The sequence below is a fragment of the Panicum virgatum genome, chromosome 5K, assembly GCF_016808335.1.
Source record: "Panicum virgatum strain AP13 chromosome 5K, P.virgatum_v5, whole genome shotgun sequence".
Classification (NCBI taxonomy): domain Eukaryota; kingdom Viridiplantae; phylum Streptophyta; class Magnoliopsida; order Poales; family Poaceae; genus Panicum; species Panicum virgatum.
In genome coordinates, this window is record NC_053140.1 from 8399814 (window position 1) to 8425882 (window position 26069).

The 26069-nt window shown below is 46.0% G+C and overlaps 3 protein-coding genes across 3 annotated transcripts; 2 read left to right on the top strand and 1 right to left on the bottom strand.

Annotated features, from left to right (window-relative positions):
• The first annotated feature begins 7371 nt into the window (after positions 1-7371).
• On the top strand, positions 7372-8681 carry LOC120706098 (zinc finger protein GIS3-like). The gene has a single exon (XM_039990669.1). It carries the CDS (start codon positions 7502-7504, stop codon positions 8291-8293), a length of 792 nt encoding a protein of 263 aa, XP_039846603.1. The 5' UTR covers positions 7372-7501; the 3' UTR covers positions 8294-8681.
• A 6962-nt stretch (positions 8682-15643) lies between these two features.
• LOC120706099 (mediator of RNA polymerase II transcription subunit 22a-like) lies at positions 15644-19055 on the top strand. Its single transcript, XM_039990670.1, has 4 exons — positions 15644-15891; positions 15977-16042; positions 17931-18165; positions 18714-19055. Exons 1-3 carry the CDS (start codon positions 15736-15738, stop codon positions 18162-18164), a joined length of 456 nt encoding a protein of 151 aa, XP_039846604.1. The 5' UTR covers positions 15644-15735; the 3' UTR covers position 18165; positions 18714-19055.
• Positions 19056-24035: 4980 nt separating this feature from the next.
• LOC120706100 (atherin-like) lies at positions 24036-25428 on the bottom strand. The gene is made up of 2 exons (XM_039990671.1): positions 24632-25428; positions 24036-24537 (listed from the first exon to the last, which is right to left on the bottom strand). Exons 1-2 carry the CDS (start codon positions 25229-25231, stop codon positions 24469-24471), a joined length of 669 nt encoding a protein of 222 aa, XP_039846605.1. The 5' UTR covers positions 25232-25428; the 3' UTR covers positions 24036-24468.
• Positions 25429-26069: the final 641 nt, after the last annotated feature.

Genomic DNA, 26069 nt, shown 5'->3' on the forward strand with positions numbered 1-26069 from the left:
TTCGAAATGATGATATACGGGATAGGCTAGGGATAGCACCAATTGAAGAAAAGCTTATCCAACACCGGCTGAGATGGTTTGGACATGTCCAACGGAGACAGCCAGAGGCATCAGTGCATAGTGGTATCCTAAAGCACGACGGTAATATGAGGAGAGGCAGGGGCCGGCCGAAGTTGACATGGGAAGAAACAATTAGAAGAGACTTGAAAGACTGGAGTATATCTAGAGATTTGTCCTTGGATAGGAGTGCTTGGAAAGCCGCGATTCACGTGCCAGAACCATGAATAATGGTCTTTGTTGGGTTTCAACTCTAGCCTACCCCAACTTGCTTGGGATTAAAAGGCTTTGTTGATGTTGTTGTTGTTGATGTGTTACTGCGTTAGGTACTTAACATAATATCATGCTGACTAATCTCTGTTAGAGCCACACTAAGCCAGTGGCATGCTATCTATCTCCTTTTTATTGTGCCTTGCTACAAACCTAAGAGCGTATGTTCATTAGCAAAGTTTTGCTCTTTTCTATGAAATATGTTTCGATGGCCAAAATGGTATATTTTGTTGTTTAAATTACAAGATGCTAAATAGTGTCTAAGAAAAAACATTGTGTTATGGTATTTTGCTTTCAGCACTGGGTACACCCTTTTTTTAAACATTGTGTCTTAAGGAAAAAAAATGCACTACCAATTTGAAGCTAAAATCTTCTCCGAGTCCTTCATGAATTATAGGGTAGCTGTTAAAATTTTGGCACAGAACATGAGCACAGATGCAATTAAGGGTAGATAAGCTGTGTTCCTTTTGCTCTGAGAGTCTGAGGGCTAAAGAATGTCTAGATGAGGCACACTGCAGCACAAGGTGGAGACCACTGCAGAAAAAGCTATTGACCTATGCAACACCCAAATGAAGTTGTCCCTTGTAGTATAGACCCTATTATTTAATCAGAGGAACATTGGGATGATTCACTGACCCTATAGTTGTTTTTGGTCATAGGCTAGGAAGTGGCTAGTAGAAAGATACAAAAGGAAAACAGATGCACCTAGCATTAATTTGATTCCTAAATGTTAGATGAATAGAATCATCATCAAACTACGGGATATATTTATCGGCATGGGCGGAGAACTACCTAGAGACTCCTATACTGGATACAATGTATTGGGACCAACAGAAGTTGCTGAATCCAAACTAGAGCTCCATGAAAAAAAAAGTCAGCATAATAATTATGATTAATTCTTGTATTTGAATTCTGAAATATTTGTTTCTGGCACCAACTTTTGATTGCAATAATTACTTGCATTATAGGTTTAAGTAATAGTAATTGATTAGGGTCGTCTGCCTCTACACTTATATTTTTTTTAGAAAAAAGGTTCTCTACACCTTATATTTCTTGATAATTTAATGCTTATAAATAGTTCAAGAGGTTACCTTGCCAGGTACATTTACTAGTTTTTGTTGCACTGATCCATCCATTTATGCTAATATATTTTGAAATCACATGTGCTAATATTTATGTGGACTTTTAGTTGGTTTTGTTGAGTAACTTAGACAAATTATAAGATAATGCTCGTATATATGCTGGTTGCTAGCTGATTAGAGTGCATGTTAGATTCCTGGTGGGCATAAACTAATGATAACACTCCAGCATAACTTGTATATATAAAGAAAAGACCATGTGCTTTGCTGCAAATTGCAGTCTGTGGGGAAAGCAACTGCGATCCCTTACCCGCCAACCATCCAAGCTTCTTTCATACAATTTCTCCTGGAATAAAAATGTAATAGATTTTTCCAAAAGAAGTTGGTATCTTTATGGGGACCTAGAGCTGCTCATCCTATAAGGAAGCTCAGAATTGGAAGAAAAGGACAAGTAGATGAAGACTTCTGAAGTTAAAAGAGGACAAAAGTTCTTTATAGAACACAGCAACTTGGCTTCTCGACCTATTTTGGATTTTGATAGGGTCACCACTAGCATGTGAGATGGGCTGGAACTGGTTTAGCTAACCATTAGCTTCTACCTTTATGTTTTCATTTTATAAACAGGAAATTGTTTAGCTAAGCACATGGAAATTGAATATTGTTTCCAAATTGAAGGATCAGGTTTGCTAGCATACCTTTATTTTATCACGTCAAAGGCTTATAGAACTTTTCCATACAGTTTGATGAATTGATGAAACATTTTTTTTTTGTAATTCGAGCTAAATATTGATTGATAGATTGAGTGGATATGTAATTGGGTAATCTTTCCAATTTCCCTTGTGAGTCAAGGTCATTGGCATCAAGTTCATGTCATCTTGCCTAGCTGCTCCCTACAGAGTGCGGGGTCTTAAAATCACAAGAGGGCTTGAGACAGCATATGACTATATTCATGGAAGGTACTCCCCAACCCGCTCTGTTGAGGTTTCCTGATAGGAAATTAAGTGTCGTAGATAAGATGGAAACAAATTTACTGTTCATAATAGTTCTTTGGCCTAAGAGTGGGATCTATCTCAAATAATATAGCATGCGTGGTAGTCATATTTATATACAATTTTTCTGTATGTGGCCGTGTCACATGAATACATGATTGCTGTTCTGAAATGTGCACATTGTGTGATATCTTGTTCCTTTTTTTAGTAGATGGCTGTATATCCTGTATTTGCCATGAACTAACGTACAGGTATGAAAATTGTAGCAGCAGCTAGAATTATCAATTCAGAAACTTTCTTTATTTTCCTGTTTCTTGTAGGATGATGTATTTCATGTGATTAGTGTCTCAGTTTTTGCAAAGTGGCCTTATTGGCCTTTATACTACAGCAACTAAGAACACTTGTTTGCAGTAACTTGATTACTTGAATTATTGATTCAAAGATTATATATGTTCCCTGATTAAATAACAGGACTTTTATTGAAAAATGCTCACTCTGTTTGTATAGAAACTCTAACTAGTGCACTTTAGACTCATATCGGGACACTTTCTTTAGTTCTTTCTTGGTATAGAGTCTTAAACACAAGGTATGCCGATAACTACGCACGATCTTTTCTTGTCGGCAATAATTTGCTAGAGGAATATACTCATTAACTTGTGGTTACTTAATTCATGTCTAGAATCTAGATATGTAACACCGTCTACAAAATAGATTGAACAGGGGAGCAGGAGAAGATTCCTTGCATGTGAGTTCTTATCTATGGTCAGCAAGCCTTAACTAGAATCCAGGTAGCTGTTTGTGTTCCTGTAATATACGTAATCTATTCATTATGTTCTGTATAGAACTTGATTTGGGGTTACAGATGTCAAAGTCAGATGAAAGGTGGTCTCGTTGCTGTGAAACAGGTTAACGGATCCAAAGTACCCACGGAAACATATTAAATGATTCTTTGACTCTTTGATTTGTTATGGATGTAAGCATGCTTTTATTAGAGAATAAAAGGTACATATAGGTATACTTTATGGTCACTAATGCAATCAAGTATCCGATCAACTTGGCTAACCTGAAACCATTAAAATAGAATAAATGTCCATGATCTAAGCATGGTTAAAAACTGGAGTGAAAGAGTTAGATCAGAATAGACCATCATAGATGACAGCTATACAACCACATCTCCTCTAAGTAATAATAAATGATAATATATCACTGAAGATATCCTGCGCTTTCTTAATTGAAAGGGATAGAAAGAGAGGAAGCCAAGTTTAGGGGACAAGGTGGGCCTTGTTTGGAAGTTGGAGAAAGACTTGAGAAAGAGAGATGAGAAGGGAATTTTTGGGTGAAAGACACACAAAGAAGCTTTCGTGGATGGTGGAGATGAGATTGCGTTAGACAAAGATGCAAATTTCTAGCTTTCTCTGGGGTTAGTAGGATTTGGAGAGATTTCTTTCCTACCGGGTTGAAGCAAAAGTCTAACCAAAAAGTTTGCTGATCTGAACTCATATAGATGCTGGTGGCACTGGCTTGAGTGCTGTGCTGTCCCAACTAGTTTAGCCATGTGAAAACGCACGGAAGGGAAGAGGGTGATCTTTGCGCACTAGTTACAGTTGGGATCTGCAAAGGCCGCACACCACTGATCATGCTGGACACTAGAAAAGTTGCAGGAACTGAATACTTGGTGGTTCCATTCTCCTTTTAACTAAGTCAAACATGATATTTTCTTGTGGAACGGACAATATAATTACTATTAGTGATTCACTGAAAGCACTGTGATAGAAAGTATTAGCAAGAAGAGACGTTGCATTAGTTAGGTTCTTAAGTACATGTTTTTGTGGGTAGACATGACTGATCCAAAGGATGTGGTAATTGAACAACCTAGGGGGGTGTCAATCGCTGTAGAAAATGATTAACAACCTAGGATATGTAGCTGTGCTATCCAGCTTGTGTGGATCGGAGGACCTGCAGGGGGAGGTTACATATATGGCAACGTATCTAGTGCAAACCAAGGACCTTGTGCAAACCTACTAAACAAAGTTTCAAAAAATTCTGAAAAAAATCATGAATGTGCTTCTCAGATTACATCATCTATATATAAAATTTCATGGTCAAATTCGTCTTACTCTAGAAGTTACAAAAAAGACAAATTTGAGATGCATTTGAACCATTATTGTTGTCAGAAAATTTGTCTTTTTTGTAACTTTTAGAGTAAGATGAATTTGACCATAAAATTTTGTATATATATGAGGTAAGTTGAGAAGCACATTCATGATTTTTTTCAGAATTTTTTGAAACTTTTTTTAGTAGGTTTGCACGGGTTTGCACAAGATCCTTGGTTTGCACCAGATACGTTCCCTACATATATACTTGGATTTTACTAAACCAAATTATGTAAACATAGTTGGATCAACCGTGCCGCAGTAACATCATATCGTCTTTATAGTCGTATGAACAATGCTATATGTCTTTATAGTCGTTTTAGCCTTGTAGGTGTAGTAACAACTCTTTCACTAGCCTCGTGACGTAAGGAATAGTTTTACCGTGCTCATCATTGGCCTTACGTGCTACCCCAGTAAGCACTACTGTTGTGTGAAAACATTTGTGTCGGATCTTACATCACCGGTTCCTCGTCAATGATGACACCAGTTGGTGTTCCATGATCCGGAAGTGGTGGCGGCCATTAGGATTATCGAGCTTCTTGTTAATTAACAGTCAGTAAAACTTTTCGTTCTTATTTTAAAAATAAAAAAACTAATTTTTGTTGTGAAATAGTAGCTGTGAGCTTTTGATCAGGTAGCTATAGTGGCGCTCGAGGAATTGCTTGCAAAGCATAAGATTTTGTGTGCTGTTAGATGTATCATCAGTAGTATATGAAAGAGGAACTCTTATTCCTTGTTTTACTGGGGGAGTCTACTCCTAGCACGCGCGGCTGGCCACGATGCCGTTGCAGAAGCTGTCCCGCTGCTGCTCCCTCGCCTCTCACCGTCGTCCTTTGCCACCGCCCTCCAAGCTCGCCGCCGTGCCGCTTATCGAACACCGGCACCTTCTCCCCCTCCCCCACCCCCGGTCGGCGACTACTTCCCACCAGATATTTGGCCTCGATCAACCCGCCACCACCGGCGGGACGCCGCGCGGGTTGGCCAGGCCGTACACGATGGGTGCCACCCTCGGCCCCAACCTGAAACCCTAAAGGTTTTGCCGCCTCGACCCTCACCCTAGCCGCCGGCGTCCGCCCACCTACCACCCCTCCCCCGGCGACCCACCCCCCCTCCCCTAGCTTGCCCCCCCCCCCCTCCCTAGCTCAAGGTAGAAGATGGAAGGAAGGCTTGCGAGATACGTTGGTTGAAAATCGCGGGCGATGAATAGAAATTGCATTGTTTTACTGATCTGATCTGATGATATCTCCAAAGATACTCTGGCATAATTGGAATCATTAACTGAGCACTAAGCTGCTATTATGGGTTGACCACAGTAGAGCTCTTTCCACTGACAGTAGCATGCATCATGCATAGGGATTCCTTCAGCCTGTGGCTGCGTACACACTTAATTATACCGACGCGAATGTTACACACACACACAAACACCAAAATCGATATTCAATCAGTGCAAGAACAGATACATATAGGAGTCGTATAGGCGCGTGCTGGTGTTGGTCCATTCCACTTTGCCTAAAATAAAAGGATCCCGTCCTAGGGTTCTTTCCATGCAGAAGTATAGAACAATTTCTCGCAAGAACATAATAATGGTTCGAGTGATGGGACTGCTCCAAAGCGATTCTTCGCCGAGGTCATCCCCATCATCATTGACGGGAAAGCCAGGCACAAGGGAACAAAAATGGGCGCATACGTACATACGCATACATTCCTACGCGCACTTTTCGACAAATACACGGCCAAGTTTTGTATAGGTTTTTTACATACTATAAATAAAGAGGGGATTTTTATTTTACACAGCCCGTCCATGAACTGCTGCAGGTCCCACATGAGCTTTACAACTTTGCCCTGTACTAGAAAAATAGCTAGGATTAAGCTACTCTAATCAAGAACAGGCTGAGTGGGTGGCACTTAGCTCCCCTGCACATGCCCTGCATGTGGTCCCCCTCGTCTCTTTCTACATACATGCCGATCGATCAGGCCACAATACACACACACACACACACACACACACACACACACACACACATATATATATATATATATATATATATATATGCATATAACAACAAGGGTTCCTGAATTATTGTAATGGCTTGCCTCATCTCCACACAATACCTCGGCGCTGTCAGGATAAAACTATCGCGGTTCGTACCCCATAAACAAGGCCGCCCGAGCATCATATCCTGCGGCAATCAGGGCCCAGTAAACTAATGCGCCCCCTAGTACGTATTAGTTGGCCACTAATTAATTAGTTAACTTAATTAGTCTAGCTATAACTATATATACACTGCCCCCTCACTCGATCAGCTAGTAGTAGCAAGTAGCTGATTAATTAGTAGCGAGGGGTTTAGTAGTTTCTTAATCTAAACCGGGGGGTTGCGCATGTCGACCGTCAGAAACCAACGAGGAGGCCAGGCACTTTGAATACTCTGCAACTTGGAGCCGGGACAAGCGCAAGCGCAATCTAGACCCCGACTCTGTCTTTTTGTGACCCATGAGTTGCTTCTCCTGTTCACATCTCTCTCTCTCTCTCTCTCTCTCTCTCTCTCTCTCTCTCTCTCTCTCTCTCTCTCTCTCTCTCTCTCTCTCTCTCTCTCTCTCTCTCTCTCTCTCTCTCTCTCTCATCTTTGCAGTTGTGCAGCAGGGATCGATCGTCCTTCTCTCTCTAAAGTGCATGCAGTAGGGGAGAAAATTGAAGAAGAAAGCAGGCAAGGGATAAAATATTTGGGAGCCCCTGTTGCTGCGTGTATTCAAATGGGCTCATCGAGCCGATATATCCACTCGGGTATGCCTCCAGCTCCGGGCTCCAGGTCTTATATATATACTGCCCGCCCCTTCTCACCTGAGTACCTGACACAGGCAGCTCCCTCCAACCCATGCACCTCCAGCTTTGACAGCCACTTCCACTTACCTCTCGCCATCTCCCTCTCCTGCAGCAGCAGCAGCAGCAGCAGGCATGAACATGACTAGCCCCAGGCTAAAGCTCTTCGGCTTCCACGTCTCCGAGGAGGAGCACGAGCTGGGGCCGGAGGCGGCCGAGCAGGAGGACGCGCCGGCGTGCGGCAACGGCAGCGGCGGCGGCGGCGGGTCGGACTCCTCCTCGTCGTCGACGACCACCACGACCACGGCCACGGCGGCCGGCGACGGGCGGAGGTACGAGTGCCAGTACTGCTGCCGCGAGTTCGCCAACTCGCAGGCGCTGGGCGGCCACCAGAACGCGCACAAGAAGGAGCGGCAGCAGCTCAAGCGCGCGCAGCTGCAGGCCGCGGCAGCCGCCGCCGGCCGGGTCGCGGGCGGGGCCGCCGCGCTCTACCCGCGCGCCAACCCGATGGTGTCGGCCTTCGCTCCGCCGCCGCACCTCCTCGGCGGCGGCGGCGGCGGCGGCGGCGACGCGGCGCCCACGAGCTGGGTCTACTTCTCCCCGCGCGCCGTCGCCGTCGCGGGCGGGCCGCAGGGCCAGCAGTTCCACGTCTCCCACGGCTGCGTGTTCCCGTCCCGCGGCGCCCCGGCCGCGGCCGTGACCGCCTCGCCGGCCGTGTTCTCCTACACCCCGGCGCCCTCCGCCGCCGCCGCCTCGGCGCCCTACGTGGCGGACGACCACGGCGGGCGGCGGGTCCACGCGAGCCCGGTGGCTACCCTGGCGAGGTACCCCGGCCCCGGGATGGTGGTGGTGGAGCCTGTCGTCGCCGGGCCGGAGGACGCCCTGGGGCTGGATCTCCAGCTGAGCCTGGCGCCGGCCGGCTTGTGACCTGGCCGGCTGGCTCTCGCCTACGTCGCCGACGCGCCGGTCGAGATCACCGCGCGCGCGCGATCGAACTGCCACGGCTGCCGCGGTAAAAAAGAATTAATCACCTACTAGTCGTCCTACCACTACTACTACTGAAGCCTGTACTGAGATCGTCCCTGGCTAGGTAATTAGCACTAGTAATTATATATGTTTAGTTGTTGGGATTTGGAGATGGAGCTGCAGCCTGTAGCATGCATGTAAGCTAAGCTAGCTAAGCCGCCGCCTGTAAGCTAGACTCCGGTTCTTGGTATGCATGATGATGATGATCTGAACGACGATGGCCATGCCGGCCCTGTAAATTTTTGGTTGATCCACCCATCCATCAATCTGATCTCCCATTTCTTCATTACCAACTTTTTTTTCCCGATCGGCTCCTATATTAGTCCATCAGCTACTAAACTAGTATAGACCAGCAACAAGAGGCCGTGTTTGATTTGGTTTGCTGATCTTCCTGCAAGATGTGATGGGAAATTAATTAATTAATTAAATGAAAGTTAATTTTCTACTTGAACATGTATGCATAAACCTCTCCCCATCCGTGGCTAGTGCTCCGTGAGTCATTTTCCTCTTGCTTTTTCCCCTTATGATGCCACCGTGTATATGGACTTTTGTCCCTTTACCTGTTTCCTTCAACTAGTTAAACAAGTGTTAAAAACATATAAAATCCCCCCAAATTCAAACATGCATCAACGCATGCTACCGAAAAGAAGATCACGCCCCCTCCCAACCATTCCCCTCCTCCGCAATTAATTATTAACTACTGCAAAGCCGCTTTTTTCCACTGATAGTTACCCCGGATTAGCTGCTGCTCCGCTCACCCAGCAGCCAGCTAGAGCTAATCCTCGAGTCAGCACGCCGTACGTGCAACACATGCAGGATTGTTACCGCCGGTCACTCTCGTGCGTGGCTGCGCGTGATTGGACGCGGCACCAGCCACTCAGGTAACAACACCCACGTTCCGTTCCGCTCGATCGATCCTACACTGTAGCTACAGGGTCCATTGCTACATAGAATTTTTTCCAAAAAAAAGAGTTACATGCAGCCGTGCCAAACATTTATTCGGAATTGTTTAAGGTCGACAGGTGATTACGTGGCCTAATTCAGGTAGATAACCATCGACGGGCGCCCGCTGCAGGACGGGATTAGTAAAACCCAAGTGCCGTAAACAGCGGTGACAGAAATTTCTTTTTATGGCAATGTCCGGCGAATCCCTGCACCGCGATCCTGCCGGGCCCCACGCCGCGCGCCGGGCCACGTCGGCTCCCGCATATAACGTCCAAGAACCGGCGTCCACGTTTCGCGCCGCGGTTGGGCGGCCCCGGCCAACCGCGTCTCAACACGTGGCCCCGAACTCCCCGCGCCCCGGCGGCAGCAGCCACGTACGAAAGGCAGGCGTGCATGGCCGCGCCGGGCCAATAGGATCCGCCTGCGCTTTACGCCAGGGGTTTTGTTTAGTCCCACATGCGACTAGGGCTCGGCCCCAAATTGGCGTTTTTGTTAATCTGAATTTAACAAGGATTAGCTAGTCAACATGTGCACAGTGTGACCTCCCCCCAGGAGGTGGATGATGATAGATCATCCTAAGATTCGTATCGCATATATTAAGCCGGGGGGCGGTTACCAGCTGCTTTTGGCGAGTTTTCTATCCGCCCACCAGCTGTCATGCGCGCGCGGTGTCGTTGGTCCCCGCTTTCCACCCCGTTCCCCGCCCCTGGAGACCGTATTATATGACACAACTGTCGGTGGTATACGTTGTGTTCCTCGCATAAATTAATCATCGGTGGTTATGCACGCCATAGACCGGCGTCCCCTTGTTGAAAATTTTCAAAGTGTATATATGTACATTTATATTCACCAATCAACGGCAAGTGATGGTAGCGGACCTTACAAAGCAAACCCACGAAAGGAATTAATGTATCCGTGTAGGGACTCATCCTCACTAATCGGTTGATCCCGAATTAATATGTCGCGTCGACGAGCTGTAGCTTATCAGACTCGCATCGCATTCAGATCCAAGTGGATTAGGCTAGGTTACCTACGAACAGGGGTTAACCCTATTCGAAGCTAATAAAATTATATTATGCCCTACATAGGTCATTATGGAGTCACTTCACTTGGAAAAGCATCACGCATAAAATAATCCATGATTGTACGGGAGGCATGTAGAGAGGCCTTGATAGGATGTCTCCAGACAAGCAACTCTAGCTTAGTTTATTGGCTAACGTAAATACTTAACCTAATCGTCAATGTCATGTGGATGCATGAACACCACGCAGCACCAGCTCACTCGATCTAGTCGACAAGCCTATACCTGACAAAACTACAGATGCACGTCGTCTGACCATTCTTTTGGTTAAGGCCATGTTTAGTTCCCACCCTGTAAACGCAAAAAAGCCGTAAACGCATTAAAGTGAAAATGGATCTTGTTAATTTGAAGTATTAAATGAAGTCTATTTACAAAATTTTTTGCATGGTTGGGTTGTAAATCACGAGACGAATCTAATGAGCCTACTTAATCCATGATTTGCAACAGTGATGCTAAGTAACCATCCGCTAATTATTGATTAATCATGGATTAATTAGCATCATTAGATTCGTCTCGCGATTTACAACCCATCTATGCAAAAAGTTTTGTAAATAGAATCCATTTAGTACTTCAAATTGGCAAGATTATCTCGTAAATTTTTTTTGCGTTTACAGGGGCGCCAACTAAACACGGCCTAATTCGTTCTTCAGTTCATCATTAAGTACCGATAAATATAGTTTAAATCAACCTATGCGTATATTAGTATATATCAACAGCTTGTATATATAATCGGGATTTCATCATCTTTTCTCGAAGATTAGTACTAGTTGGTCTTTGCATGGGACGATTCTTTAAATCTAGGCTTACATCATCTTGGGATCGTGTGTTGCTTGTAGGATTAGTTAACTGACGGCTTAAGTACACGTAGGTATAAGTCTTTTAATAAAAGGACAAGTAGGTGACGCATGGCGAGACCTGTCTAGTGTAGAGAGTGTTGGTCGCATGGGAAGCTTAGACCAAGCAGGTTTACTTGATCATTAGAGCCGGCCGGCCAATTTCAGTTGCCCTTGTTTGGTGTGACTAGAAATAGAGATAAGGAGGCTGGGGACTAGAATATATATTTATTGATTGGCACAAGATTGGGGAGAAATTTCTAGCTAAGGGGAGCAAGAGATAGCTGAAAGGGATGGCCAAACACTTTCATTAACCTATTTTTTTTCTATTTGCAACTAATCACCTTCTAGAATGTGTGGGGTTGACACCTTCATATATATGGTTTGATTTGCCAAATTCTTATGTTGGTGATGTGATACGAAAGGTGATGTAAAGGTAGAAATGTTGATAATTTTTTTTGTGTGTCCGTAGGTTTCTCGCTCTATGATCGTGGTGTCAGCTTGGACTACTGCTTGTCTCTAGCTACCTTTTCATGTCTTCATTCACTCTGTTCGCTGGGCTGGAGCTGGAGCTGGAGCTGGAGCTGATGGCTGGAGTGGTGTAAGAGAAAAATACTATTGGCTGGCTGGTGGCTGGAAGCTAGTGCTGGAGCGGTGTGAGAGGAAAACACTGTTGGGCTGGAGGCTGCTGGAGCTGCCGAACAGAGTGATTTTGGTATATGTAGTAGTCGTTGCTTGAATGGTGCAGCGGATATTTGAGCTTATTATAATAATGATCGGTAATAATTCGTCCACCACTGTAACTCCTTTAAGGGAAGTAGTATAATTAAATCAACACCTGTAGGTTCATTATGTCAGGAGATGTATATTTGCAAACGTTAATTTTTCTCTTACTGCAATGTTTATTAGCACTCTCTCTTTGTTGATTGAACTTGCGATGCATGTGATTAAAAGTGGTTCTGCAGTACTTTCTAACTTGGACAGACGAACATGTCGTACTGCTTTATATTTACTTGTATCATGCATGTCAGTTGTCATATATTAACTCCAATTTGGTACTAAACATTCCTTTGTGAATCAGAACACACTCAAAGAGTACGATTCTTTTTGGACTATATGCTTTGCTGTCTAGTTTTGTTGGATGATCCTTTTTTTCTTTGACAAATTAAAATTGTACGGAAGTTGTTAAGGCAGTGCCTTCTTGTCTATAAGTATCAGTACCGTCATTCAAAATTTTTCTTGTAGTGGAAAGCGTTTCCGACTGCTGATAATTGATCACTACATATGAAACATAGACATCGATCTTTTTTTTTTGCAAAAGTGCTCGCTTTTGAAAGAAGGTGACATAACAAACTGAATGAGTACCGAACAACATTTGTCCAGAAAGGTTTTCTTAAACCACACTTGTTAAGTAATAGGACACCCAACCACTAGAAGTAATAAACTGATGAGCCATCATATTTTCCAACAAATTATAGCTCAGTTGATACCCTTACTGCCACAAGGCATCTTGAATTTTTTTTTCTAGCTTAGCCCCTAGGAGTAAAGGCTAAAGAACTAATGCTAGCTAAAACCTCTGGCCAGAGGCCCATGTGAGTCACCATCACCAAGATGTCCCAACTACAAACAAGATCTTAAAAGGGGAGATTTGAAAACACTTTTGCTATGATCTCACTTGAGTCCTTGATGTAGTTTTATGTCAAGAAACCTTATCCCAAATGGAACGTGATTGGACTGTGGGCCACTGGATGCCCCTTGTTTGTTTGTAAGGTTCCTCAATAACTTGATTATGCGCCGAAAGAGATGTCAGCTTGTGTGTTTTTGGAGAACTCCAATATGCTACTATAAGTACATATGTGTGGTCCTTGAGCATATACCAATTTTGGGCAGGCATGCGAGTAGGCGTGCATCACCTTAGTGGGACACAGGTCACGATAATACGTACACACATCGAACCAGTGCTTTGGAACATGGATGTCCTATTTGCATTGATTGTCCTTGTCCACCCAATGCAAAGGATGTTCAACTATAGACTTCACTACTAGGTTGTACTATTCTATTATATGTTGGGCAGAAGAAAAGTAGAATATTCAAGAACTATTTTTTTTCTTTGAGAAGAATATTAAGAACTACCATGGAGAAGCGTGAACAGAGGCACTTTCACCTATGCACCATTTTTTTTACTATATATATCAACGCAATAGCTTGTTATAAAGTTAGACAAATTAACTATGGACACATGATATGTGGTTGAGACAAGATGAACCTTAACTTTTAGTTATATAAAGCATATATTGAAGAATGGTTAGAAGCTATATATTTCGGCAATCATTGAGCAGTTGAGCTAAAACACGTTCAAAAAAAAATCGAAGTTATAGTACGTATGAATCAAACAATAGTACAGATCTAAGTGTTAACTTTTTTTTTGTCAATTTGAAACAGGTGCAACTAGTACACGATATAGAGAAAATCCATTGCTTATGTCTCAAGACCCAACAGAACTTTACAGTCTTTTTCCCCAAAAGAACATTGCTGCTGCACTAGCAGTCTAGCATAGATTTTGATTAGAGAACCAAACAACTTTGCTTGCTGTTCAGGAGTTCATCAATCCCCTTCTTTTGGGGGGCCCTAGTCTAGAAGCGAGGCAATGGAGTCAATGTCTCCTTTGGAATCATTGACAAGCCTAGGGCATCATGTTGAAGTGCTGCTCCTGAGTTTCCTGGGGTGGGTCTCACCCCTGTGGCACCAACCAGCCAGTCACAGATCAACAGGTAGAGCCAAGGTTGTAGTAGCCCTAGGAGTGAGTGCTATGATTACAAGGAAGATGCCATGCTCAAGCTGACACATTGGCATTGGGGTGTGTAGAGAGAGCGGGGGATAAAAAGTGCACTCTGGTGGACTGCTGATCATTTGGTCTGATGAAAGCTTGCCCACTTTATTGGTATCTGTACTTTGCCTTTCACTTGGCTAGCCCCAGTTTTCTGGTACTCTTTGGCACAGGCCACAGCTGCTGCTGCTCTCCTTTGACACATGGCTTCATCCATCCTACGATGAGCTCTGAGCCTCTGATTGGATGGGAGATCAGAGTGAGCGAGCAAGCACTTTCTCTTTTTCTGTTCATCTCCAGCATATATGCATAGTTCACAGTTCACACCTAGGATATTGCATTATGGTGATGCATGTGGAGTGTCAATTCTTTTCTCCCATCCTGCCATTCGGTTACAGAAGCACTTTCACAGTGGCCTTCACCTAATCAGCACATTCAGAATTTTACAACTTGTGGAGTGTGCATTATTCCAGTCTGATCCAAGATTAGCTCAATCCCCAAAGCTTCTAAAAAAAAGTTCTAGATGCTAAATAGGCACAGCGTTCTATACCTGGTAGAGTCAGGCCAAAATCCTTTCAAGTGTAGCACATGCTAAGCGCTGTAGGTCAGAGAGGCCTGATTAGAGGGGTCCAAACAGTAGCTTATTATCTCCTTAAGCATCGTCGGTACCTCATAATTGAGCTAGAAATAGTTTTCACTGTAGTGGGAGCCATGCATGCATGCGTTGCTTGCTAGCACTTGGCTACGCTAAATTGCTATGCTATGATGCTAATTGAATATAATGGGCACTAGTTGGGGTCAGGTAGGTTTGTTAGTGATGAAATGTGTAGCTAGTAGGCAGGCAGAGGCATCTAAAGCGATTGTCGGGGCTACTAGCTTGGCCGTTCATGCAGGTTGAGTTACTTGCAAGGCAGAGAAAGATCGAGCGGTGACGTGAGAAAGTGGAATCAAACGCTGAGAGAGATTTCCGACATCAACACGAACAGCTAACCGCAATGGAAAAGCAAGCAGGGACGGATGGTAAGAAGAAACAGATCTCGAGAAGAAGAGATGAGAGGAGGGAAATTAAAAAAGAGTGATTTCTATATATCTTTTCTGCAAGTCCTTTGTGATGTACCTTTTTTTCCCATTCAGTTTTGACTGATAGCCCACATGGTCATACGGTGGCAATTGATAAATGAAAATGCATAATCAGCGTGGTCAGAGTATAAAAGAAAATGGAGAGAAATGGAGGACCCCATTAGCACTTCCTGTTCTTGCCGTTTTTTTTTTTTTTTTGAGCAGTCCTGTTCTTGCCGTTGGGCAGCGAATAAATGATGCGTGGAATTGGCTTGTGCTTCCACTTCAAATCCGCGTAAGAGATGTGATTACTATAGGCCGGGCCCGTAGAACAATGCAAGCCCAGCTAGGGGTACTTGATTGGCTCCAGGCCCACGATGTCTATTTGGAAAGCCCATCCGTTGCCTTGATGAATCTGCTGCCCTCTTCGATACGCCGTCTCCCAGGCCCAGCCCACCAGGCCACCACCATTTAGGCCATGAAAACGGCCCAGTTCTGGCAGGCCACTTTCTCTCTGGCCCACGCTCGGCCCGAACCCATCCGCCCAAAACAGGTCTCGTCCTCTCTCTCTCTCTCGCTTCCTCGCACGCCCGTGACGATGAGCAAAGCCGGCGGCGCCGCCGGCTCGGCCCCGGGCCCGACGGCTGCGGCCGCGGCTGCCGCGGCGCAGAAGCAGAAGCTGCTGCTGCAGAAGGCCGATGCCGACGTCTCCAGCCTCATCGACAACTTCTCCTCCCTCATCAACATCGCCCGCGTACGTCCCCCGCGCCCTGCTTTCCCTTCACATCCGGCAGCCCCGAAGCGCTCTGGCTAACCCTAGTTCGCGATGGCATGGTCAGGTCAACGATCCGCCCGTGCGGAACTCGCAGGAGGCCTTCCAGATGGAGATGCGCGCAGCCCGGATGGTATGGACCTGCCTCAATGCCCACCAACCGTTAGCCGATTCGATTCTAGAGCTTTTGTTTCAATCAAGCATACCCTAGTTATTTTTCTGAATGCGTGGTCAATTTTTTTCTCTCTTGATTTTGTATGTTTGAAACATATGCTACAAATCAAGACATAAATGTTCTTCCAGGTTCTGAGTTTTGACAGTCTCAACTTAGTTCCCTTTCAATTAGATTACTAAATAAGGAGTTAGATTTATCCATTGCCCCAGTAAATATGTTGTAATCAGTTTATGCATATCCAATAACGGAATCATCAAGAGCCATAATCTTAACCTTTTAGCTTGAGATAACCAGGTTATGCAGCAGGGATATTGTTATTGGTGTGAATCAGGGCCAGGGATTAGCCAGCCTCCCTTGCACAGAAGAGATAGTATCACTTGAGATATGGTTGTCAGCTAGATAAGAGGAAGGCTGTTAGCTACTAAAGGTTGCTAGCATCTCTTGTTAAGCCAGCTCTAATGCCCTGTAAGCAGGCAATCAAGCAATCAACCAGTGAAGGAAAAATATTTAGTAAGTCTTTCCAATGGTCTAGCCCTCCCCTGGTAGCCGACACCACCTACTCTTGGTAGTGTTTACCCTAATGATTCAAGGATCATAATGTCTGGTATAAGGCACCTATAATTCATATGCTGAGGCTGCAAGCTTAGATATCTGTGTAAAATTGAATTGGATATTCAGATCCCACTTGGTGATATGAAGTACAGAGATGTGGCCTATTAGGTGCAATGTTTTCAAATCGCCTAGTCAAGCCTAGTCGTAAGTGTACTGACTAGGTGAAAGATTGTGATAGTTGTCAATTAGGTTCAATTATTTGGCTAGTCGGCAGTATAGTTGTCCTGCCTTCCTACTCTGCTACCCAGTATAGTTGGAGGAGGACTAGGAGTGGATCATCTTCATAATCCAGTGGAGCTGGAGGTTTTGTTGAGCTGCAGGTCAGCAATTTGAGCTCAGCACAGTGATTGAACACGGGCATCAAGGAGAGGAAGCCAACAGTGGCAGCTTGAGGGGGCAGTGACAGAGCTGGTGGCAGATTGAGGAAGGAAACCGGAGGTATTGATTTATAATGGGCAGCAGCTTCTCCCCCTCTCTTTCTCCTGCAGGCAATGGCTGGAGGGGCACAGGCTGGACTCCAGATGCAGGGACACACACACCAATTCGTTATATACCTGAAACCTACTTGGCCAAAAGCCCAAAACCTAGCCCGATTGCCTAGGCCCAACTCACCTTTTCCTCCCTTTCCAGACTATAGTCGTCTACAACTTAGTCAGACTAAGTTGTAGATGATTAGGTTTCCAGTCGAGCTAATCTCCTCAAAGTGCCTGATCAAGATCCAGGACTGATTAGTTACGATTACTTGGACGAAATAACATTCATTATGTGAGACCTTCCATGAGAATAAAATGAGCATTCGGTTTTACTTGAATGAAAACATAGAAGTGCGATTTATGTTGAACACGTGGGGATGTTTAGAGCGCTAGGGGTAATAAGGTTTCGGCACATGACAACCTGGATGGCATTTCAGTAGCATGAGAACTTGGATGGCATATCAATATCATGCATGTAGAAGATTGATGTTCCATGGTAAACACAACTGAAAGAATGACAAGAGTTTACCCTACAACTCTAGTGATCATCATAGCCAGGTGAATAACTTTTTCCCCTTCCATATGCTATAGAGGAAAGGTGATGTTCTGCAAAACTTTATGTCATACATGTGAAGTCACTTATTTACCTAATGTGTTTTTTTAAAAAAGAATTAATTCTAGATATGACAAAAGTGGCAGTAAGTGCCATGTACCAGTTCAGAACTTCAAATTTCTGATATTGTCTTATGTCTTCTGTTCAGGTACATTCAGCAGACTCTCTGTTGAAATTGGTGTCAGAACTTAAGAGAACAGCCATCTTTTCCGGGCTTGCTTCGTTGAATGAGAATGTTGATAGGAGGATTGAAGTGCTTGGTCAGCAGGCGGAGGGAACAGAGAGAATGCTGGAGAGAATTGGGCAGGAGGCGGCAGCAAGCCTCAAGGAGTTGGAGGCCCACTACTACTCATCCGTTGTGCGGTCTCCATCCTACGATTGAGGTGAATATTATCTGCCCAAGATAAATTGTGGGTGCATTGTTGAGCTTCTGAATTGGGGGTATGGACTCTCCGTAGATGGTTTTGACAGAGATTATTGACCTGTTGTACTAGCAAAGGTACCACTAAGTTGTAGCAGGGTTTAACAGAGTTCTCCCATCTTTATATGGATGTTGTGAATAATGGTAAAGCTGTAGACCAGTTTTATATACTGAATAAAGAGAAATGAATGATCATGGCTTTTACATGGGAAGCATATATGATGGAACCCCGTAAAGTGGGCTTCATAGATATCATATTGAGATCGTCTTGACTCATGAACTAGACTGATGAATGTAAACATTTGTTTTGGTTCGACTCCATGAACTAGGATAAATATGTTCCCAGGATCCACAGAACAATCTTACCTACCAAAACAATGGAAGCTATACCAGTGCAGCGAGCCTTCCTTAATATTCTGTTTTGATCTTTAGATGTCGACTATAATGATCTGGAATATTAACTTCGGAGACTATAGTTAAACTAATTTCTTTTGTTCCTCTTTGTTTCAGGGTTGCCTCAGCTGGTAGGTCCTGGATTTGTAGCAGCACAATAACATGTTTAATATATATGTGTAGAAATCACTTTGAGTTATTGATTATAGAACAGCTATAATCATTTCTCGAGGCTGTTGTACTACTACTTCGATGGTTGTACTTGCCTGATGTGTGTGTTGCTATTCTAATGGTAGAATGTTAGCTCTCATGTATTTACACTAGTCATCACTGGTCCACCATCTATCTCAACCTTGAGCTGTAAATTGCATGTAGCCTTTGAAGCTGTTGGATTCCTTGTTATTTCAAAACTGATAAACATGGTAAATTTCGTTTGAGATCAGGTTGAATTGATCTTTCCCATTCGCGTGCCGAGCTGGGGTAGAATTTCCACCGGGACCCTATGAAAGACAGCAATTCCCTTTCAGCACTTTTTGTGACACTATTTCTCATCAAACAGCAAAAAACACTTGTGACTTGAAAAAGGAGCAATTCTATGACGCCAATGGAAAGCCTTTCATCGCTGTCCTCGTCCTGTCACTTGTCAACAGGGTAGTGCTGCCTCTATGCACTGTGACGGGGGCTGTGTTTAGATCACTGGAAAAGCGGGAGAAAAATTCACATCGGACACTGTAGCACTTTTTGTTTATTTGTGTTAAATATTGTCCTACCATGACCTAACTAGTCTCAAAAGATTCGTCTCGCAACGTACATCAAAAATATGCAATTAGTTTTTTTATTTATCTATATTTAGTATTCCATGCATGGATTATTTGCTATATTTAATGTTTCGATGTGATGGAGATGTAATGGAAAGTTAGGTTTTTTGAGGGTTGAGGCATCTAAACACACCCGGGGATATGATCCGGATGAAGTACTACGTACATGGTGACGTGTCGTGTGTACAAACGACCCTTGGCACGTAGGTTGGGCACTAGGTACTGACTTTGCCAGTGGCCTGGTGTATTGTGTCAGCCTTGAAGGGGGAAAAAAATCTGAAACTTGTCTCCCAAGCCTTCGTGCCTTTGGAGTGGATGCTGGAGGGTATCTCTAACCATTCCTCCTCTCCAACTCCCCCAAACATACTATTTACTATATTTTACTATTTTTCTCTAAAAAATTCCTCCCCCTATAACTCTTTCTCTCCAACCATTTCCCTCATATCTATTCCCTCTATATACTATAACTCATTAACTAACTATTTATTTATTGTTTTTTAATTAAAAAAATCATATAGTATTTGTACTATCATAATACGCATTATCATTATGTTACGGGGCTCAAACGAGATTAATATCGTAAAAAAATAGTGTGATTAAAATATAAGGGGAATTGAAACTCACCCTATATATAAGGGGAATTTCAACTCCCCCGTATATATAACCGTTGGAGGAAATTTCCCGCCAAAGCTCATGCGCACATCAGGTACCCAGGAGCGGGGAAAATGTACGAGGGGTTACTGGTGCCAATTCCGATCATCCAATCTTGGATTCGTGGTTTCTGACCTTTAAATGCTGAATTCTGATTCCTGAGTGCTGCGACCCGACGACGCTGGAAGCTATTCACTCTGTTCTCTGTTGGGCTGGCTGTGGCTGATGGCTGATGCTGATTTATTATGAGATAAAAATATTGCTGGTTGACTGGTGGCTAATGGCTGGTGCTAATTCGGTGTGAGAGAAAAGCACTGCTGGCTAGATGACTGACAAGCCAGTTTCCGTTTCAAATTGTAGTTCGTTTGACTTTTTTGACTCTAAATTTGATCACTCGTCTTATTCAAAAAACTTGTACAAATATTGTCAAATTTAAGTTATTTTTGAAGATCTTGTATTGATAAAGCAACCCATAATAAAAAAAGTGATATTTTGCACAAATTTTTAAATAAGACGAGTTGTCAAATTTGAAATAAAAAAATCAAATGAACTACAATTTAAAACGGAGCGAGTACATGTGAGAGTCTGAAACTCATGCAGCACCTCACTGTTCTCTCGCAAATGCGATATTTTTCCCACCACGCATGACGGGACATCAACTTGCACTGTTGAAAGGCGTCAATGCTCCACAAAAGGCATAGTATTGGCCTTGAGGACGCACCAAAACCTCTCGCTTGCACACGGAAAGCAGAGCAAGGGAAGGAAACGGAAAAGGGGAAAGCGAGGTCATCTCGATCAGAAAAGAAGCATTCCCCTGATTCCACACGCCACTCTGAGATTCCATCAGAGTTGCTAATAGTAATAGCAGTGTCATCTTCCAATCAGGGGCGGAGCTACAAGTTCCTCCCGATGACTTTTTTAAACTCCACTACAAGTTCCTCTTTCAAGCTAACAAATTACCCTTCCAGGTAACTAATAAACCATGGTGTTAGAAGTGTGCCCCCGGTACTCTTGCTTCGCCCCTGTCCCAAACAAACATACCACCCCGATTGCTTGTCTCTCTTTCTTCACCCCAAATTCCATTGGAGACGTGGAGTCTGCCTGCAACCTACCCGTTCAGCTGAAAGCAAAAATGGGTAGGGATTGGGAAACCACTGCTACGCGCGCGACATGGCCCGCGCCGCGCGTGCGTGGAGCCGCTTCCGACAGTTGTCTGCTACGCGCGCTCGAGCTAGCTAGAGGCTAGAGCGTCCAGCTCGAGCTCACCTGGCACTCTATTTTACAAAGTCCCCTCGCTCGAGATCTGCACTGGTCGGTGTGGTCTCTGTTGATGGAATTGCTGTGGATGCAAACGCGCAATCGTTCACATTTTAATTTTATGTTGGAAAACGCCTGACGTGTCTCTGAAACATTTCTTTTCCTCTTCAGCTACTAAACTGTGCTCTCTCCGTTTCAAATTATAAGTCATTTGACTTTCTGACACTAAATTTGACCACTCGTCTTATTCAAAATTTTGTGCAAAATATCACTTCTTTTGTTATGGCATGCTTTATCAATGCAAATTCTTTAAGAATGACTTAAATTTGACTATATTTTTATAAATTTTTTGAATAAGACAAATGGTCAAACTTCGAATTAAAAAAGTCGAACAACCTATAATTTGGAACAGAAAGAGTACAAGATAGAAGGTACTGATACACTGATGGTGCCATGGTGGGTCATGCAACTCAATTGGCGCTGTTTATTTCCCCCTCAAAAGAAAAACAGTACGGTGTGGGTTAATACTGCGAGCACAGGGAACAAGATCTCGAAACAAAAAAAAGGGAGGACTGTGTGGCTTGATACGGCGAAAATGGAGAATATCCCATTCGAATAATGATTGTTAAGTTCAAAAAAAAATGATTGTGGGCACACGCCACACTGATCCGGGCAGTGACAAAACCAGCCACGACTACGAGCAGGACCACGACGGCCACAAAAGGTTTGCATACCATATCGGTCGATGCCTATGACAATTCGGGGAGGCATCAAACATTGCCTCTGGCCGATAGAATTTCTAGTGCATTTTACTAGAGAGAACCGCTGCGAGTTCGATCACGTAGTACGTAGCTAGGAATGTGTTGGGTACCATGTGATCCGTGGAACTCAGCGTACACACGCGGACGATGCCCCTGCCTCGGCCGGCCTGGCCGAGCAGTGAAAGTACTCCAGCAACAACTGTTTCCTACTACCACGCGCATGACCCGTAACCGGAGCACTGCGACCCGACCCGACCCGGCGTGTTGGCCACGTACGACCACTTGATTCCTCTACTCTCTCCAATCCAATCAACGTGTAAACTTGTCAGCCCGCCGCCGCCACGGTAGAGCGGGACGGCGTTGTTTAGCACGTGCCGTCGTCTCTGAGGTCATAATCCGGGCCGACTTAAGCTAGACAGTTTGGGTTAAAAATACGAGCTTTCTACGTGCACCCGCGACCTTGAACGTGTCTCCACAACTACACAAGGGTAAGTAAATTCTAATGTATTTGCGTGCGGAAAAGTCAACCGCGCTCTCTGCGGTATACCACTCCTTTGACGGCGAAGACCACGCACTTTTCACCGCCGCGGTAAAAATCTGCCGTCGCCTGTGCAGCCCAGCAACCTGACAGGCCGGCTAGCCAGTAGACTTCTGTGCGTGCCCGTCCCCTGTTGGGGTCGCTGAATTTCTGCAAGACCGCAAGACCGGCGAGCCTTGCGAAGGAAGCCCAGGCACAGCGCTCCCGGAAGGAGCAAGGAGTTGGGGCAGCCTTGCGCTTGCAGAGACGACCGTCCATAGCGATAGGAGGAAATGGAGGAGTAAATCTACTGTTTGGCACTGTAGATACACTGTTTGACACTGTAGACAGAGAGGGCGTGGGAAACGAGGCAAGAGCAAATTTACTCTTGCTCTTGCCATTGTGGACAGCCTGACCGTCCACAGCGATAGGAGGAAATGGAGGAGTAAATCTACTGTTTGGCACTGTAGATGTACTGTTTGGCACTGTAGACAGAGAGGGCGTGGGAAACGAGGCAAAAGCAAATTTGCTCTTGCTCTTGCCATTGTGGACAGCCTAGGCATACACGCCTAGGCATCAGGCATGGTGCTCCAAGGCTCCAACCACATTTGCGTGCAACTTGTTCGGAGCCCCTCTCGGGCAGTTAGGTGCGCCGTACGATCGCAGCCGTGCGCCGCCGATCAGACGGCGGCGGAGGGTACTCGAGGCCATTTAAGGCCCCAACGGTTTGCCACTTGTCGCCGGACACCATCACTAACCAAAGCTTGAGAACAGTTTTGGTTTCAACCAGAGGCCACCAGAGCCCACCCAATAAGCCGATTCGAAACAACCTGTTACTATTAACCCAACTCGTTTAACACATGACAGCCGGCGTAACCGCCACCGCAAGGGGCGCGCGTGGACCGGGCCCATGGACCGGCACAGCACGGACCGAGCAAGCGTACAAACCGGCGCGGCGTCACCAGACACCAAGCTTGGACGGTCCACGGGCCGGGACCACCGGGGGGATTGGATATGTGTCAACCAACTCTGGCGGGCCCTCCCTGGGCGCTAAAACAGGCAACGAAAAGGCCCTGCCCACCGGAATAGAGCGGGCGGCCGGGCGCCAGGCAGCCAGGGGTTTCTTCTCCAAACTGTTCGGTTCCCGGCGCCGGTCGGGCCCGCGTGTCAGCGAATAGACGTGCTCGCGCTCAAAGCCAAAGGGGGTCAGGGCCTTGACCATGTGAGCCATACCAGTATACCACGCTAGCCGTTGCCGGTAAAAAGCCCACCCGGTATGCGACCAAGCATAACCACTCTCAGTGTCGATCATTCCTTGCAAAACTACAGCTGTGGAATAACTGTGCAGTGATCTTCAGTTCTTCACTGCCGTATGCCGAAATCATATTTTTCAGAAACAAAAACTACGAGTAAACGAACTGATGAACATACTACATGATAAGTACGGGTCATTATTTTCCAAATTCGTGCGCCATTGCAACTTGGTGGAGACGAAACAGCGACGCGAGGAGCAAGACAGCACCAACATTGGATTGCTACCCAGATGATAATAAGAAATGTGCCATCAAGGGCCAACACAAGCACGCACACCAGACCAAACCATCCCTTACGTACATTCGCTAAAGATAACAACTTGATACGAGCCACTTGCTGCTACTAGCATTCTATTTCGATCAATTAATTAATTAATAATTATAATTACCGGTAGCTGATTAGATCACGGTAACATCACCAGCAGAAGACGGCGGAGGCTAAAGAAAGAATTAACAACACCGGGGTTCCGATTGGCGAATTTGCTTGCCTTGCGTTGCGTCCTCGCCGACGGCTCGGGGGGTGCTCGGGCGGGCCGGCGACGGGGTCCGCGCCTCTCACCGGTCGTCCGGCACCCGGTAGGACTCGGCGGTGATCTCCGACAGCCACAAGCCGGGGAATAGCATCTGGGGACGGAACGTTTTACGAAATTACGAGCGGGTCCCTGGGAGTGGAGGGGGGACGGGACGGGAGGAGGAGGAGCTGGAGCAGGGGACTCACATCGAGCTGCTTCTGCACGGCGCGGGGCCGCCGCCTAGGGCGGCGGCGCGGGCGGGCGCCGGTGAAGGCGTAGACGTCCTCCTCGATCTCCTCGGTCGTCAGCGTCACGGAGAACCGCGCCCGGTCGAGGGGCTCCGCGCGCGCCCGCGACGGCCTCCGCTCCGGCGGCGGCGACGCGCTCGCGGACGGCGCCGCCACCTTGGGGCGCCGCCGGGTGCGCAGCTTCCACGGCCGCGAGGCGGAGGTAGGCTCCGCGTCCTCCGCCACCGCCGCCACGTGGTGGCCCACGCCGGCGGCGTCGCTGCTCCCCGCTCCCACCCCGCTCGGGTGGCGCGGGGCCGCCTTCTCCGCGTCCGCGTCGACCTTCCCCGGGGAGCGCCTGGCGGCAGCGTTGGCGCTCGCGATGCCGGCGCCGGCGCGGTTGACGTGGGCCGCGCACCGCAGCACGCGGTGGCTCCCCCACGTCTTGAGCGACGGGAACGAGGAAAAGGCGGCGGCGGCCTGGCGCGCGCTCGACGTGGCCGCGGCCGCGGCCGCCGCAGCGGCGTCGGCGGCGGGATCCGGGGGAGGCGGCGGCCGCGGCTCGGCCGGGATCACCATGGCCGTGGGCGACGTGGCTGCGACGCGCGCGGGGGCGGGAGAAACCCTAGGCGGATCGGAGGGCGGCGGCGACGGCGTCGTCGAGAGGAGCGCGCGGGACGTGGTGAGGGAGAAGGGAGAGGCGAGGAGACGAGAAGAGCAGGGCCTCGCCGCCTGGGTGATGGAAGTGTGTGTGTGTGTGGGGGGGGAGGAAAAATAGATGGAATAGTGGGTGTTGGTGACGAATAAATATTGGGGGCGTGTGCGTTGAGGGCTTGACGGGTATTTCAGTGTTTTTCATTTTGTTTCTTTTTTTTCTTTGCGTCTGGGATTTTAGATAAGACGGTGTGTGCTACTGCGCTGTTGGTGTTTTGTGTGGAATTTGCATGCAACACCTTTTGTGGTATTCAAGAGAGGCAATTCGTTGATGTGCTTTTGCACTCTTGACCTTCCTATTTCATATGGGGGGCTGAATTTTTATAATATTAATGTAGTAGTTAATGGGACTATCGGCTTTGTTAAATTTGAGATCTGCATCATAAAAGTTAGGGAGCCTTCTCATCTTAGGGTGAACATCTTACACCAGTGGCAATGACAGCTTTATGGAGAGTTTCATAACACTAAATTCTACGCCACATCATCAACTTTGCTAACATGTCGTTTGCTGACACAATTCCCCTCTATTTTTGTCGTTTGTTGTACTCTCAATTTGTTTTCGAGGAATCACAAATAAATTTTGGCCACAATCGCAAATAAGTATTTCAGGGGCACAAGAATTTTATTTTGTGTAACACCATCAGCCATACAAAGTATAACCGTAGCACCTCTTATGTCTTGTCATCACTTACTGTGCACAAGC

What these genes read in the sequence shown, in the direction of transcription:
- LOC120706098 (XM_039990669.1), top strand. Translation starts at nt 7,502, where the DNA reads ATGAACATGACTAGCCCCAGGCTAAAGCTCTTCGGCTTCCACGTCTCC.
- LOC120706099 (XM_039990670.1), top strand. Translation starts at nt 15,736, where the DNA reads ATGAGCAAAGCCGGCGGCGCCGCCGGCTCGGCCCCGGGCCCGACGGCT. An exon ending in CCCTCATCAACATCGCCCGC is followed by an intron (nt 15,892 to 15,976) that starts GTACGTCCCCCG and finishes TGGCATGGTCAG; the next exon opens with GTCAACGATCCGCCCGTGCG. An exon ending in AGATGCGCGCAGCCCGGATG is followed by an intron (nt 16,043 to 17,930) that starts GTATGGACCTGC and finishes TCTTCTGTTCAG; the next exon opens with GTACATTCAGCAGACTCTCT.
- LOC120706100 (XM_039990671.1), bottom strand. Translation starts at nt 25,231, where the DNA reads ATGGTGATCCCGGCCGAGCCGCGGCCGCCGCCTCCCCCGGATCCCGCC. An exon ending in CCGTGCAGAAGCAGCTCGAT is followed by an intron (nt 24,538 to 24,631) that starts GTGAGTCCCCTG and finishes TTCCGTCCCCAG; the next exon opens with ATGCTATTCCCCGGCTTGTG.